The sequence below is a fragment of the Cynara cardunculus genome (genome assembly GCF_001531365.2).
Source record: "Cynara cardunculus var. scolymus isolate 2C chromosome LG 2, CcrdV1, whole genome shotgun sequence".
In the NCBI taxonomy this organism is placed as follows: domain Eukaryota; kingdom Viridiplantae; phylum Streptophyta; class Magnoliopsida; order Asterales; family Asteraceae; genus Cynara; species Cynara cardunculus.
In genome coordinates, this window is record NC_037529.1 from 67276988 (window position 1) to 67294301 (window position 17314).

Genomic DNA, 17314 nt, shown 5'->3' on the forward strand with positions numbered 1-17314 from the left:
TCTCAAAGTCACAAGTAGAAACTACTTAAGCTGCATGGATTACATTACAGTAAAGATTTGGGCAACATACTTTACCATTTATAACTTAAAATAGGGGGGACAATTTCTTAAACTTGCATTGATCCATCCATCTATTGCAACTTTTTCCCAAGCACCATTGGGCTATGCTATTTCTTCTCCAATTTGCATTTTACCTGTGTAACAAGATCAAATTTAGATGGATGTCTATGTGTTCATAAAGGCTTGTGGTGTAAAATAATGTTTGTACAATCAGGGGCGATTCGTCCTATAAATTAACAAAAAGTAGTTGCAACGACGGTTGCAAGCTTGAATCTCTGGATTTTTTTAGTTTTTCGGTAATAATGGCAGATTGGGAAAAAAAAAACAACAAAAACGACTTGGGTGTTGTATAAAACCACTTGTATATCATACTTCAATGAAACCCGTGTGTTTTATAATATCTTTTTGTTTTATTTTATATTATGTTAATTATTTTTGGATCCCCCTTCCGTACAATGAAACTTGAAAGAATTGGTGTGAACATACCTTGTTTTTGAACTCCCAAGTGTAAGCTCAAGATCATCAGACACACACACCTCGTGGATCCTCTCTCCTTCCCATGGCTTCACCCTCCCTCCTGCATTGCTACCGAACGCAAATTCATCGGAAACTAATTCCGCCATTGGAATGTCGGCAGTGTTGTCAAATCCTGGAGGAATTGCAGGAGAGCAAGTCCCACTTTGTCCAGGAGTCCACATTCGTGATCCACCATGCGATATAGCCGCTTCCTTGAAGAATCCAAACGGGTTTGATGCCACGAGGCTGAAAGTTGGGGACGTGGGCCGAATGCCAGAGAACCATTCGGAATTAGGGAGGGTGTGGCAACCAGGACTTGGTGGAGTCGAAGAGGGAAGATAGGAGAAGTGACGAGGTGCACGTGCATGTGCACCTGCACCCCAGGTGGTATCGGTTTTGAGTCGTGGAGGGGATCGAGCAGTTGGAGAACTCATGGGTGGAGTCACGGGTGCACTAATGGAGCCAGTAGTGTGGATGTAAAGATGGGGAAGCTTGGCTGAGTTTGATGAGGAGGATGAAGAGGAAAGATTCTTGAGCCATGGAATGAGTGAATCGGGGTGAGCGTTGGGTGCATAAGAGGAGGATGGGCTCGCGATGGAAGAGCAGGGAGGGCTGGGGTGATAGGAAGCATAGGGACTTGGGTGGTAAGATGATGAGCATGGGCTTGCTGATGCAGATCCACCAACTTCCATCCGTTCCACAGGCTTGCATCCCTGGAGATATACAAACAAGATTACATGCAAAAATAAGGTATGTTAAGCATCTAATAGTTGTGTTCGATCCCGGACCCCCTATGTGGGGTTTGTTGGGTTGCTGGTAATCAGTTTTCTGGCCAAATAGTTTCTACATATAGAACTAGATGATAATTAATCGGATCCACTAACCTTAAACACCTAGTTAAATTCAGAGCTTGCATTACTAATGACCCCAACATTATTGTGTATATGAGAAGACCATCAAGACTCGCTAAGTATTTCCTATGGGCCTTTCATATTTCCAATTTCCAATTTCCATGTTCACTGCAGCTTGTAAATCATTAGTGTTTTCTCTAACGGCCCAAAAAAGCCCTCTAACAAGCCAAACTCGAGCATAACAGATAGAGGTAGATCTAGAAGAAATTTCATGCTGACGATACAAAAATAATTAACATAATATAATGTAAAATATTGATTATACAAAATTTCTATGGCTACTTCCTTATTTTCGAGGCTCTTATTTTATTCTTTTGCTGCCCGTATCATAATCATGAGAACCGATCCAAAACGACACGGGCGACTTGGTCAACACAACCAAGGGTCGCGGGAAAGGTCGTCCACTCTATGGCCGGTCAAGACAACATGTTTGTATCGCATGTGATCTTGGAACTTCTCACCTTACAAATTGACCGCCTTTTTGTTTGATCATGGCTCATCTATATACATTCATTATTTAAATTAGTGTATTAAACACACCACCAAATGACATACAATTGACTTTAAGATGATCAAGGAGATGAAATAAGAACTAAAATTTCTCCCATATGAACTTGACTCCTTTAGAAGTGGAAATATGAAGATGGCAAGGCAATTGATTGTGGTATTGGAGAGTAAGTACGTATACAACCATTAATGAATCACACCCTAAATTATGAAACTTGTCCTTGCAAAACAATAATAGCATACGAGAAAAAGAACAGTACCACCCATATACACATAATATTTCTATTGTATGAAATATTACAAAAAATAATAAACGTAGTAAGATTATCAATTGCAGTTTCCTTGTAACTAGGTACGTTCAGAGCTCATTTCGTGTGACATGTGCATATATGAGCATGGACCGTATCATAAATAAATAAAAAAGTGAACTAAGAAACCCAGTGGGATTAGCAGTCCTCATGTACACATTGTGCAGATGCAACAGTTCATATGTGGGGCCATGAGGGTGAAAACTATTAAAACCACTATCCATTTTTTAAACACTAATTTCAAAAAACTACTAATTGTAATTTACTTATTTTTTATTGATGTCGTTCATCCTTTTTGTAATCGTTCTTTTAGTGCATTTATTATATTGTTATTTAAAATATTGGGTGTTAGAATATTTTAAAAAATACAAATGGTACGAAAAAATAATCTACTTTAACTTGATTACCTTTTTGAGTAACGTACTTTCAAAATTTCCATTTTAGTACCTAAGATATAAAGTTTTAAACATTTAATTATCCGGATAACCGGTTGAAGAATTAACAGGTTACCGTGCTAATATGGAGAGTGATGTAGTATCCAACTCAATATTATTTGTTGAAGCATTAACCGGATACCACATCACTCGGCACATCAATATGGCAACCGGTTAATGCTTCAACCAGTTATCCAGATACTTAAATGTTTAAAACTTTACATCACCAAAATAATAGTTTTTAAAGTACGTTACCCAAAATAGGAATCAATTTTTGAAAGTACGTTACTTTTTTCATGTAATTTACCCTCTCAAAAACCTAAAATTTTTATTTTAGTTCCGGAAGATGTTTATAAAATGTGGGAGTTTAAATGATCCCTCTCTTCTACAAATTTTCTTTAAAATATATCAACATTAAATTTTTATTTTTATATTTTTAATATTCTGTTTTAACTTAAAAGATATTCAAAAGACTTATTATTGACATATCAGGGATTCTTATTCATATCCTTCCTCACTCTACCTCTAGTAATTATTTCCTATCTCACTTACATATCCTCTTATGGAAGGGAGCAAGGATGCTCAATGGTTAAATTGATCAAATATGAATAAAATCCACCTATTATAACATAATATAACGTGATAATATTATGACAATTTTTTTCTTACACACATAATATCAAAATAGTTATATTTTTAAAGTTATGAATAAAGAACAGTACACTTTAATTAATACTGAAACATAGGGGTATATTTTCAAAAGGATGATGTTTTTATGTTCAAAACAGTGTACACGTTCAAATGCAATATGTACAAATAATTGTAACGACAGTGTTCTGAAATTGTAAATTTCAGCTCTGGCAAAGAAATGATAATTTATGCACATAGAATCCATTGTTGCAGTTTTGGGACACAGGGAGTAACAAACTGTCACCTACTGGAAAAAGGGCCTGTGGGGAAAACTAAAGCATTACCCAGAAAGAAAAAAAAAGTTGCTCAAGTTTATCCCAAAAAAAAGACTTAGACGAGATCTAAATTTAATGACCGAAATGCCCTTTTTGTTGAATATTGATGGATGTTTAAATTGGAAGCGTTTGAATAAAATTCTGATTCATCTACGAGGGTATTACCGTCTCTCTGGATTGGGGAATCTTTGAGATGTGAGCTTCCACACGAAAGAAAACAAAGAAAACGATCAAACGATATACGAAGTCTTAAGCAAATCCCGACCGGATCTAATGTACGCCGGAGAGTGATCAGAATCAGAAATAAAGCAATGCAGGAGCTAACCTCTCTGACCAGTAAAACCCTAAATCTCAACAAAAACTGCTAAAATGAGCATGGAAAGCAGAGCCTGTACACGTTAGCATATTGCTAAATTCCCCACCAATCAATCGGCAGATCGAGGGACGACTGAACAAATTATCGAACAACTTCGAAGTAATTGTACCGGTGACACTTGCATGCCTTTTAACATATAAACCGACGACAACCTGATAAAACGCGCCACCGTCACGTAGTCACGGTGAAAACCGGGTCCGTTTGACCCTTGCTACATATGTTTATCAAGAGATTAAGATTTTGTGATTTTTAGTTCACCAATTACCTCCTCTTTTGAAATTTCAGAGAAATTTGCAAGTACGGAGACAAAAGAACCTTCAAAATCATGTGACATTGACTGAAGTTTTGTAAGCTAATGACTAACATTTGACTTACAAGTACAAATGTACAGTAAACGGAGAGAGAAGTGAAAAAGTACCTTACGATAGGTGGTGCCGTCCGGTTCGACGGTCCAGCCAGCCTCATCGGCGAGGGCTTTGAGGACCTCGTTGTTATCACAATGCTTAGGCAGCTTGTAGTTGCCGTACATCCTCAGACCGGTGAATATCTTCGCGGCGATGGCTCTCCTCCTCCTCTCTCTCCTCTTGTTATTCTCTCTCTCCTTCCATGTAGGCATCCTCGTCCCTGACGTCATTCTTCTTTCTAAATACACACAACAATGGTGATGAGTATATATGTATAATTATACATCGACAATACAGCTGAAGAAATCACGTTTCCGATCGAAAAAAGTAGTATTCGGAGCAGGCGAATTGTGAAATGAGATATTGAATTGCCTTTTTGCAACTTTATCATCATTAATGCAGTTCTAATTCAGCGAATCAAAATATTCAATTAACTGGAGTTATAATTAATTAATCAGTGGAAGAACAAACACAAATTCGAGCAGTAATTACTGAACGATTACATTAATTGACAATATCACCGGAAAACAGGCTGTTCGCCGGAGAAGATCGATCGGAGACTTCAGAGAGAGAGAGAGAGAGCAGAAATTATAAGTGAAATCTGTGTGCGCGTGTGTATTGGAGAGGCGAGAGGTTGAACTGCGAATACATGTAAGCTGCGAATGTTGCTCATTATTACGATTCTGCCACTAGCTTCTTCTAAGAAAAGAACGTATGCGAAATGACATAATTACCCCTAGAACCGTTGTTGGCTAAAAGTGCTTTGGATGCCAATTCATACGACCCACCATTCATAAAGTTCTTTTCTTTTCAAATTTGGATAACCATATGTTTTTTCGAAATCTATCGGTATTCGGTTCAGTTTGTGTCTATCTTAATTGCTATAATAAAATCTTAAAATTAACATATACACAAACCTCCACTTACTCTGAACAGATTCGAACTAATGATCAGTAAAGAGTAAACCCAATGTATTATTAGTTAAACTATTTTAAACATTACTTTCAAATACTGTTTCGTAAATTTTCATCAACAGCTTTAAGTATATTGCATAGACTGGCTGGAGGAAGAGACACTGAACATTTCGTGATGTCATCACATACAGTATATAAAAAATTAACATCACGTGAAACCTTAAAGATAATTTTATACTTAGATGTCTTTTAGGATTCTTTTAAAGTATCATGCCGTATATATAATTTTCTTTATACACAAAATGCAAACGATTATTTTTTTGCCTCATTTGGTAACACTTTTGCTTTCTTTTAAGAAAAAAGGTGTAAATCAAATAAAATGGGTGTTTGAAACAATTTCACTTTAGTAAAAGATCAAACTTTCAAACGTAACGAATGTTGTTTATGTGCTTGTTTTTCCAGTTCCGTTATATAACTTTTAAAACAAAACTCATTTTAATTTTATTAATACGAAAATCACGAAATAATTTGTGTTATTAAAAGAAATAAAATTAAAAGATTCCGGCCCCTCATCCTCGTCTCCATCCTACGCCCCCGATGAGTTTGGGGAATCAAATCCCCTCCTCATTTTTTTAGGCGTATCCTCATATCATCTTCGATCATGTTACTTTTAAGAATTAAATCAAGTTTTTTTTTAAATGAAATCGTTAATCGTGATTGCTTTAATAGAATGAAATCAGTTATTTTAAATGGCACAGTGTGATCATCGTGAACCTAATCGATTCAACCACCAAATTTTTCATCCATCATTTTGTATTGGGTATGATATCAGTGTGATCATCGTGAACCTAATCGATACAACTACCAAATTTTCCATCACAGTCATTTTGTATCCATTGGGTATGATAACAATGTGTTAATCGTGAACCTAATCGATACAACCACCAAATTTTCCAGCACAATCACTTTGTTATCTGTTGGGCATGATAACAACGTGATAATCGATAAGGTTGTGATGCCGAACAAAGTGCAGTCGTATTAGGTGATAATCATGTGATAATCTATACACGACTGGGCTGTGGCAATCGTATGATTTTGGAACCTAACTGAACCGATTGTAGTCGGACCCAAATACGAATCGTATTTTGTGAAAAACATTTGCTACTCGATTCGTCTTTGGGTTAACATATCACATGATTATCACACCTAAATACAAATCAAGTAGATACCTTAACCCTATTTGAATCGATAGATTGTAGTCGGATTTCTTGTGATAATCATATGATACTCGTACTCTAATTTAACCAAACAATCTTTAAATCGAACGAATGTGAGTGATTCATGTTCTAAGTGTGTTAAATTTGTTATAAGCAAACCTTGAATCAATTTTCTTTGCAAACTTCTGCCTCAAGCTTCTATTATGATTTCTTCCGACTATCTTCTTAACACTTATGACACTTTCTTCCTTTATTATAACCACCGCAGCCCATGATTTTATCAGTTCCTAGATGATCAGAGTCTTTTTTTATTGTGTTTTTTTAAATATTATTTCTTCAAATTCCAAGATTGCCCTTTTGCCTCTCAAAACTTTTTGAATTGTTTCAATACTATTTTAAATTTAAAAGATCTCTTAATTTTAATTTATTTTTTTTATTAACCTAGATATCCAACCCGCTATGCGAGTCGACTAATACATGGTGACCACCTGCTTTGCAGATAGTCTGGAGTCACCGCATTTGAACCTTCGTAGCCACAAGAGGATTTTTATTCCTCCTTGAATTTGAATTTGGGACCTCCAGGTATTTTTAACCTTTGGAACCAAATTCAAACCAATCAAACACCACTCTTAATTTTAATTGTTATCACATTACTTGATTGGTAGGCTGTTCTTAAATTCCCATAAATCATACGGATTCTCATTTGAACCCTTCTCTTAAATAAAAAAAGTTATCGAGTTTGTTAATTAAAAAAAGGATTTAAATAAAAAGATGATTTTTAAAAAATAAAATAAAAGGAGGTCCTGAAAAGGAAAAGTGATGCGTAGGTTTAAAGGGCATTTTGGGGAAAAAAAGGACACCGTGGCTTGGTAGCAGTGGATGAAAAAGTAAAAGTGGGGACACAGCCACTTGCTGGACGCGTGACTTGATGACCATCTTTGACGTAAGGTTTCCACGTGTCAACCAAATAATACTTGACCCACATAACCATGGTCCATGGGTCTATATTTGACGCTCGATTACCCGAACTTTTTGAAACTGATCCACCTTGCTTTCCCTTTTTTTATACATCATATACTATTTCTTTTTCATTTTTTTATCTTTAAAATTTTCAAATTTTTTGTTTTTTCAAACTCAACCTTTCCATGATCCTTTTTTCAAATAAAACGTCCGCAAGGCAATAATCACGTTTCCGTTTGCTTTGTAGGATTATTTTTAAGGGATTTGGATTTAAATTTGAAAAAGTTTGGATTGGAATGAATTTAAAATCATTGGTGTCTTTGGTTTGTAAGATTTCAAATTGAATTAGATTTTGTTATTTATTAATAATCTACGAAAAAATTATAAATAATTATAAAAATAGTTAAATTACATTTTTATTAATCGATTATTACAAAATAAATGTTTTTAATATTTTTTAAAACCTTATTTCATACAATCCTATGAAATCTCGAGCACTTCCTAAGGATTTCAAAAATGGGATTGGACATGATTTGAAATTCAAATCACCCCAAATTCATTTTATTCTTTCAAACCAAACAGAACCTAAGAACGATCTTATATTCTTTTTCTTATATCTAATTTTTTTATTCGTTCTAATTTTTTTTCCTTTTATTTTAAAGAAGAGTTTAACATAGCTGTTAATCAAACTTTTTCTAAATCTTCAATTTTTTTAAAATAGAATGGTTGTTGAAGATGCTCTAAGAGGAGAATTAAAAGGATTCAGGATAAATCACTCTTCACAGTTGAAATACAGGCCTTGGCCTTGCCGTTTTTGCATCTCCTCCTATGACAACCGCCTCGTAGTCGAACGGGTGTTCAATGAGATTGGTGATGTCGGATCTGCCGCTAAATTGTTGAATGAAAGTGCTAAGTTGCTTGAACGAGTCAAACGTTCATTTTGCATACGAGCCAAGTTGATCGCCTCTTTCCGCAATCTGGGCTTAAACAGTAGGGGTATGCAAAACCCGAATCTGAACCAAAAAAAAGATATTTATGCAAAACCCGAATGCCCTGAAATCCGAAAAACCAACTTTTTAGGGAAAATTTAGGTTCAGATTGAGATTGATTTTTGGCCACCCGATCCATCCGAAACTCCAAAATACATATAGATATATATTTTAAATAATATATAAATATATTTATTTATCTAATTATCTTTTGAAATTTCTAAAAATCATAGTCGGTCGTGTTCTTTTCTAATTTTTAAGCATATTATCCATTTATCAATTCTCTAAATCAATTGAATTCATCCTCAAAATCGATCGGATATTTTTTATTTGCATTATAACTAAACACGGACCCGACCGACCTCGACCCGAAACCCGACCAACATGAACCCGAAACAATCCGAAATTCGATCGGGTTTTTTATTTTCCCACCCGACTCGCCCAATGTACGGTTAAACATCCTGGTTCCATCCACAATTTCCGATCGAAGACCTCCCATGAAAGTCCCTACAAGTGCCTTTTGGGTCCATCCTTGCATCTGGTTGCCAACCTTTTCAAATTCACGTTGGTGATCACGTATAGATTCTAACTATTCCACCCTTGATAATGTTTCATCAAAGTTTTCACGCTCGGTCGGTCCAAACCGTCTCCATAGCTCCTCTTGAAAACCTCCCAGGTAACCTGTTGGTTTTCTTCAGCAACGAACCACATTAACCATTGCCACCATTGATTAGCCTCACATTGAAATAATGTGTTTAATACTTTGTTTATATAAAATAAATGGTTCAAAATGTCATCAATCCGACCTTAGCTCAGTTGGTAGAGCGGAGGACTGTAGTGTGTTCATGGCTATCCTTAGGTCGCTGGTTCGAATCCGGCAGGTCGGATATTTTTTTTCCTTTTTCCTTTTTCTTTTTAAAAAAAATATTAGAGTAAATTACAAAACTCGTCCCTCTAGTTAGACTATATTACCATACTCGTCCTTTTCCTTCTACCCATTTATTAATTATACATCATAATTATTAATTTTACAGTATTTATTAATACCAATTACATGTTTATAACAACATTTTAATTTATTTTATATAAATATTATAATAATAATAATCACTGTATGGATTCAGACATTGTATGAAGGGAAAAAGGAAGAGAAAACAAAGCATGGGATGTCTTTTTGAAAAGAAATAAAAAAAAGAGAAATATAAAGAAAAAAGTAATAAAAACAGCATGATAAAGCATTTAACTTTGTGTTATTTTTGCATATATTTATAACTGAAAAAAGCAAAAGAAATTTATGCAGATATATTTGACTATTCTTCTTCCCCTATAAATTATAATCAAAAAGCATGTCAATTTGTCAATTCAGACCATTTGAAATCCAAAAAGAAAGCATATTTGAAAGCAATATATTCCATATAATTTGACTTGAATTTGGATTCGGTCAAATTTATATAAAGATGATGATGATAACAGGATAAGGAATATTAGGGATTCTGATTCTTATTCATATTCCTGATTTAAATCTCTGATCTCGATCCTCATCTTCATCCCTGTTCTGTTCCCAATAGGGAATCAGAGATTTTTCTCTGTCTACTCTCGTAATGATTTGTAATTTTTTCTCTTTTACCCTTTTCTTTTTTCTTGACAATTATAAATATATCGTAAGTATATATGACAAAATAATAAATGTACTACACTTTTTTTTTTTTTTTTTTGAATTTTGGACAAATACTACGATTATGTAGAAGATAGAATCCAACACAATAAATATAGACGAAGAATCGTGTGAAAATATGAGTTAAGATGAGAAATGTAATATCTGGACCATTGATTACTTTTAATCTCACCTCACCTCATAAATTGCATTTGATACAAAAATTGATCTGGTGTATCTCATTATTGTTGATCTTCAATTACGATTGATCCAAGAATTAAGATTTCTTCTAACTCTTCTCACCATAACTTAGGGACTGAATCATTTGAGAGCTTCAAAATGAAGTTAAATCATTTATAAAAAAAATGTTCACAATATGTTCATCATTCATAGAGCCATTTAGGACCGAAAAATGAAGTTAAATCAAATCTCGAAATTGAAATATATTTATGGATTTGTATAGTCTCATGTAAGAGCTTCGTTTTTTGTATATCACGTGTCTGTTCGAGTGAATGATAAATTAATATCAGGTGAAATTGGGTGTCTCATATAAATGGGAGTATAACTTATATTTGGTTTATATATGTTAGTTTAGATCGATATAGATTCTTTCGATTTTATAGGTTTGGACAGAGTTTTGCACACCCTAAATATTTGTTTAACAAATATACAAGTTGAACCGGATTTAAGGGGTGTTTAATGGCATGAGCCCGTTTTGATGAGCAACTGCATCTTTGACTCGCTCATCTTGCACCTACAAAGTACGTCTCTAACGATCGTAGCTATGGCGGATCAAAAAATGGGGTTTAAAAGTTTTTGTTAAATGCTTTATAATACAGTATATATATATATATATATATATATATATATACACATACAGACACACACAGACAGAGAGAGAGAGAGAGAGAGTAAATAATGTCATTCATACAAATTATATAAACCTATCAATTAATATATTTATGGTAATAACGATAATTCATTTATTATGATCTGAATAGTTATGAAAAATTATTAAAATTCATTACTTATGATCAATATTTTATACTAACAAACAATTGAAATATTTATAAAAACTTATATTTATTAGACTAAAATGACGATTAAGATTAATTTTATATAGTTTATATGAATCACATTTATTGTTTTCAAACATTATTCAAAGCACTAGTGGGCTAGAGGTATTCTTTGACCATCAATATATGTGCAAAAGCCCATACAAATTAGTCCAAACTCTCTTAGCCCATCTATTTACTCATCAAGTGGTGGTAATGGTGGCCAAAATCCAGTCCCGGGCCTAGAGATGGCCAAATGGGCCCGGCCCGGCCCGTAACCGACGGAGGACCGGGACCGGCGGTTATGAACCGGTTAGGGTTTTTGACCTTTTTTGGGACCGGGACCGGTTATGTAACCGGTTATAGGCCCGGCCCGGCCCGGCCCGTAACCGACGGAGGACCGGGACCGGCGGTTATGAACCGGTTAGGGTTTTTGACCTTTTTTGGGACCGGGACCGGTTATGTAACCGGTTATAGGCCCGGCCCGGTCAACGAAAGTCAACGAAACGTATATATATAATAAACCTTATTTTTATTGTGTATTTTTAAACGTATTTACAACAAAACGTATTTATAAACGTATATATATATATATATTATAAAACGTCTTTATAAACGTATATATATATAACAAAACGTATTTATAAACGTGTATATATATATATATTATATATATATAACAAAACGTATTTATAGTAAAATGTATTTATAATAAAACATATTCAAAATATCATATTACAAACATATTAATAACATATTAAAAATTTATTAATAACCAAAAATTTAAAAAAAAATCATTTTTTTTTTTTTGAATAGGCCCGGTCGGGACCGGTTGGGACAACCGGTTACTAATAACCTTGACCGGTTACAAGGAAAATCACCGGGACCGGGACCGGGACCGGTTATGCCGGGACCGGTTACCGCCGGTTTTTGTCGCGATTAGGCCCGGTAGGGACCGGTTAAGGCCCGGCCCGGGACCGAATTTTGGCCACCTCTACCCGGGCCGGGCCAGACCAGTCCCGATCGGTTTCAAGGTTCCACATAACCGGTCTCGGTTCCGGTCCCGGTCGAAAAGGTGAAGACCGGTCAAGGCGAATCATAACCAGTTATGGGGTCCCGGTCCCGGTCCTAACCAGTCCCGATATTAAAAATTATTATGTTTTAATTTCTTTTCTAACGATATATATTTTTAATACATTATAAAATTTGTAAATTGGTCACTAAAATACACTTTAAAAAGGCATTTTAATATAACTAAAATTACATGGTCTTAAAAAAATACATTATAAAATTATTTAAAAATACATTTATTTATAAAATTATCTTAATTTTCGGTTATGGGGTCCCGGTCCCGGTCGGTCCCGATCCCACGAAACTACCAAAAACCTAACCGGTCCCGGTTTTCGGTCCCATAACCGGTCCTTACTGGTCCCGGACCGAGCGGGGTCGATTTGGCCATCACTAAGTGGTGGTGTACAGATTACATGAGAAATGAGAAAATAGTCTCGTATTTAACATGACATGAAAATTGGAACTAAAATAAAGTGCGTCAAAAACTTCATTCGATGAGGCAAAGCAGTGTTTCTTACTTTCTTTCTTGTACATTTTCACCTAAAAAGGTGGAACAACTCTCTTGTTTATGCATTATATACATATAGGGAGGAGATGAGATGAGATCGGCGAAGAACTTTGGAAGAAAAAAAAAACCACATAATCCATCTAAACCGTTAGATTGTGATGATCCAACGGACATAGTTAAAAATGTGATTATAACCACCTTTTAAAAAGTCTCTCTTTTTAAATTGAAAATCAACAAAATATGACAAAGATTGGAATGAAAAAAAAACTATACAAAAAAAAAAATGACCAATTTTATAAATATTGTCATTTAAAAAGACGGGGTGACTTGTCCAAATACAAGATAGGTCTCGGGTTTAATCCCCCTTTAAGGCTAGCTTCAACCACTGAATGAGTCAAAAAAAATATTCCCTCACATTGTGTCTTTCAAGACGGGTTTCGTGTAAAATCATTTGAGAATTAAGAATACCGGTAATCAACTTTTTATCGAAACCATTTAATATATAGTTGATTTATGTAATTTATAATTATTATATAATAAAAAACATTTAACAATATTTAAAAATAATCCAGTTTTTCGATATGTTTGTCCTCTTATATCTACTGGTACCAAATATAAACCTGAGAATTACCCGATTCTAATTTAATTTTGAAAGTAAACGCTATGATAAAGCAACAAAAATAAGAGTTTCTTTCTTCTAACATGGAACCAATCCTAATTTGAAGACTAAGGGGTTGTTAAAAAAATATGTTTTTTAATAGTTCTAAAATCTCCTGAATGATTTTGTATCTTGTGCTTTTTTTAACCATTCAGCATTCTAATTTCATTGTAAACAATTACCGAATAATTATATATCATTTTATACTATATTATAAGAGTCTTTTAATCATTCTAATCATTTAATCATTCTACACCAAACCATTCAACAACCTTCAAACAATCTCCAAATATTTAAGAATTTCCCATTTAGAAAGTGAAATAGAAATATATTTCCATTGTTTATTATCCGCAAGCATCAACAAATTTATGTTTTCCACACAAAAACGTGGATATCTATTCGATGGCTAGTGGCTCTAAACGTCACCGTTTGTAAACGGCTGAGAATAACATGTTCTATTTTAGAGTAAGTTACATTTTTTATCCCTGTAATTATCACCCATTAACAACTTTTGTTTCTCTTTTCAACTTATTATAGTTTTGATCCTTATAGTTACCATTTTATTTAACTTTTGGTCCTTGGACTAACTTCTATTAAAAGACTTCGTTGACTTAGAATATACTTTTATCACTTTTTATTTATTTTCAATTAAAAATATAAATAAATATATAAGTGTTATGATTATATTAATATATACACACACATAAAAAACAACAGACCAGGTCAGAGTATTTCACCCACTCCTCGACGCCCCTAGACGACAATACCCCTCCTCCCGTCACAACCTAATACCTCACGACAACCACCGTTTGTCTTCTTCAATGATGCCTCCAACATCGTTCGTCTCTCCCGTAATACCTCCAACATCATTCGTCTTCTCCTGAACTGCCGTAGAAACACCACAACCATACTTGCAAACCCGAAAATCGGGAAGGTGATGGATGTAGTAAACCCATCGTCGACCAACTTCGTTCCATAAATACAGGTACTACACTCCATCTCCAACGAAGAACTCGATATTCCTTGTTTGATCTAAACGCTACATTAAAGTATGATTTCAGATTTAGGGTTTTGAGTGTGACTTCAAATTGAAGTATGCTTTTAGAATTCGGGATTGTTTTATTTATTTTGGTATCAGGTTTTTTATTTTAGATTTTAGAATTTGGATGTGGGTGTTTTTTGGAATATGAATTTGTTTTCATTTCGGTTTATTTTAGAGTCTTTGTTCATATAGGGTTTACAGAAGAAGATGACCGAAGTTAACAAATTTAATATACTAAGTATGATTAAAAACCGAGTAAAAAAACATGACAAAGAAACAAAATAAAAGTAAAAAAAGAGTAAAAAGACCAAAATATTATAACATGGAAATACTAACAAGTTAACAAGCTTATTTAACAAAAGTTACTCAGAGGAACCCGAAGTGAAACAAAATGATAATCATAATTATTAGAGGTAGGGGTGCTTAAAAACCCGACCAACCGGTCAACCCAACCCAATCTAACGCGAAATAACCCAATCCGAAGCAACCCGATGTCTAATCGAGTTGTAAACTCGTCAAACTGTAGGTATTGGGTTGATATTAGGTTACTATTATTTGAACTCATTTCAACCCGATGAACCCGATATCCTTTTATTTCTTGGATTTAATATGATTGTTGAATTTATATTACTATATACATTAGACAATTATGTTATCATGTATGCTTTTCATATACATAAATTTTCAATCTATTCATCTATCTATATAACTCATTCACATATATGTTCAGTAACTGTGAACATATAAATGTAAATTGAGAAAATTAATTGAATGTGATATACGTAAGAAATATGAATAAGTTGTATCAAATGGTTGATGCTGAAAAAGAAATTATGAGTAGAGAAATAACATATTCAAGGTTAAAAGAATATTTTAATATACCAAAGTATCAACCCAACCAACCCGACTAACCCAACCCGAAATAACATTTAGAAGAATATTTTAATATACCAAAGTATCAACCCAACCAACCCGTACGGCGGCCATTGGGTTGGGTTGCATTAAGATTTTTCTAAATCGTAAGCATTGGATTGAGTTATTCAAATGTTTTCAACCCGATTAATCCAACCTATGAGCATCCCTAATTAGAGGTGTAATTGGTTTAGAGGAGGGACTACACTTGTTAGTGTATGATAACCATAAAATCTAAAAGTGTAATTTACTCTTTATTTTGTTAAATAAATATTTAAATTGCTTTAAAAGGGGTTGATATTGCCACCCCTGTGAACACTTTCTACCCCCTGCACATGTTCCCTTTCACACACACCTCTCCTCTCACAATCACTCTCCTCACACACTCACACCGAATTCAGTTTTTTTAATTTTAAAAATTTAAATTTACATTTTATATCCCTATAATTAGTTAATTAATTCACTTTATATCATTTCCTTTTAAAATTTTCATTTTATACCCTGATCAAATTAACATACATAATTGTATATCAATTAAAATATGTTTAAGAAATACGTTTTAATTTTAACAAGTTACACCATTATAATTGTCGCGTCAATACCTTCGAAATAAGCCCAATATTGAATATTTTTTGACTTAATTATATTATTATATATTATATACTATGAAAAAATATTTTTAATTTACATTTATAGTTATTTATTTAATTTATGATATGTCATTTATTTTTTCAAATTTTGTTTTACATCATTATCACATTAAAATACATGTTACATTATGAACAATAATATCGACATTAAGTACAAAATACGTTAGGAAAATACGTTTTAACATATGTACCCAAGTTTATTTCATCCATACGTCATACAAATACAAGATGTATTAGGCGATGGAAATTGTGGATTTCGAGCGATATCTACTTGTCTGGGTGGTCATGAAGACGAATGGGACAATATCCGCAAAGAGTTAATGATTGAACTAACTGAGTATGGACAATATTACTCCTATGTGATTGGCGATGAGTGCTTACGCATTCACGAAGCGCTAAATTTTTTCCAAAAGGGCGTCTTTGMACCAGTTGCGCATTGGATTGTTATGCCTGAAATGGGCATTCTAACGGCTTCAAGGTTCAATGTCATACTGCATGTTCTCAATATGGCAAACAATGTGACATATTTACTGTTTAGGACACAACCTCCGTCGTCATCTCAACACGTGGCAATTGCAATAGTGCATGTTAATGGTAACCATTACATAAAGATGGTATTAAATGGAGAATATCCAATGCCCACACTTACGCATCATTGGACATGTTATCGTTTTGAAGATGCAAGTACATGGATTGTCCCGTATCAACATAGATTCAATGCATATGAAGAATATATAAAACGTACTCTTACTCGTGAATATGTTAATTTAACATGAAAAATCAAAGTTTTAATTAATAAATTTAATTTATATTTGAAATATGTATTATTAATATTTTATTATTATATAGTGCGTATTCTTATTCGTGAATATGTTGATTTAACATGAAAAATCAAAATTTTAATTAATAAATTTAATTTATATTTAAAATATGTATTATTAATATTTAATTAATTAATAATAATATAAAACATGTTAAAAAAATAAAGGATTAAAAGTTAAAATATAAAAAAGTTACGGTTAAAAATTAAAATATAAAAAAATTAAAAATAAAAATATTTAAATTTTGTCATTTAATTATTTTTTATCCATTAGAACAAGGGGTGCATAAGATTGGTAGGAGGAGGTGGGGTTAGAAAACCCCCTTTAAAAATATATATTTGAATATAACGTGTAAATATAGACAAAATACCATTTGACCATC

At 33.5% G+C, this 17314-nt stretch overlaps 1 protein-coding gene and 1 non-coding gene across 2 annotated transcripts; one reads left to right on the plus strand and one right to left on the minus strand.

Moving 5' to 3' along the window:
- On the minus strand, positions 1-5138 carry LOC112504494 (BES1/BZR1 homolog protein 4-like). The gene is made up of 4 exons (XM_025108436.1): positions 4985-5138; positions 4496-4719; positions 547-1289; positions 1-194 (listed from the first exon to the last, which is right to left on the minus strand). Exons 2-4 carry the CDS (start codon positions 4709-4711, stop codon positions 191-193), a joined length of 963 nt encoding a protein of 320 aa, XP_024964204.1. The 5' UTR covers positions 4712-4719; positions 4985-5138; the 3' UTR covers positions 1-190.
- Positions 5139-9362: 4224 nt separating this feature from the next.
- TRNAY-GUA lies at positions 9363-9448 on the plus strand. Its single transcript is given in 2 exon segments — positions 9363-9399; positions 9413-9448. It is a non-coding gene; the product is annotated as a tRNA-Tyr (tRNA).
- Positions 9449-17314: the final 7866 nt, after the last annotated feature.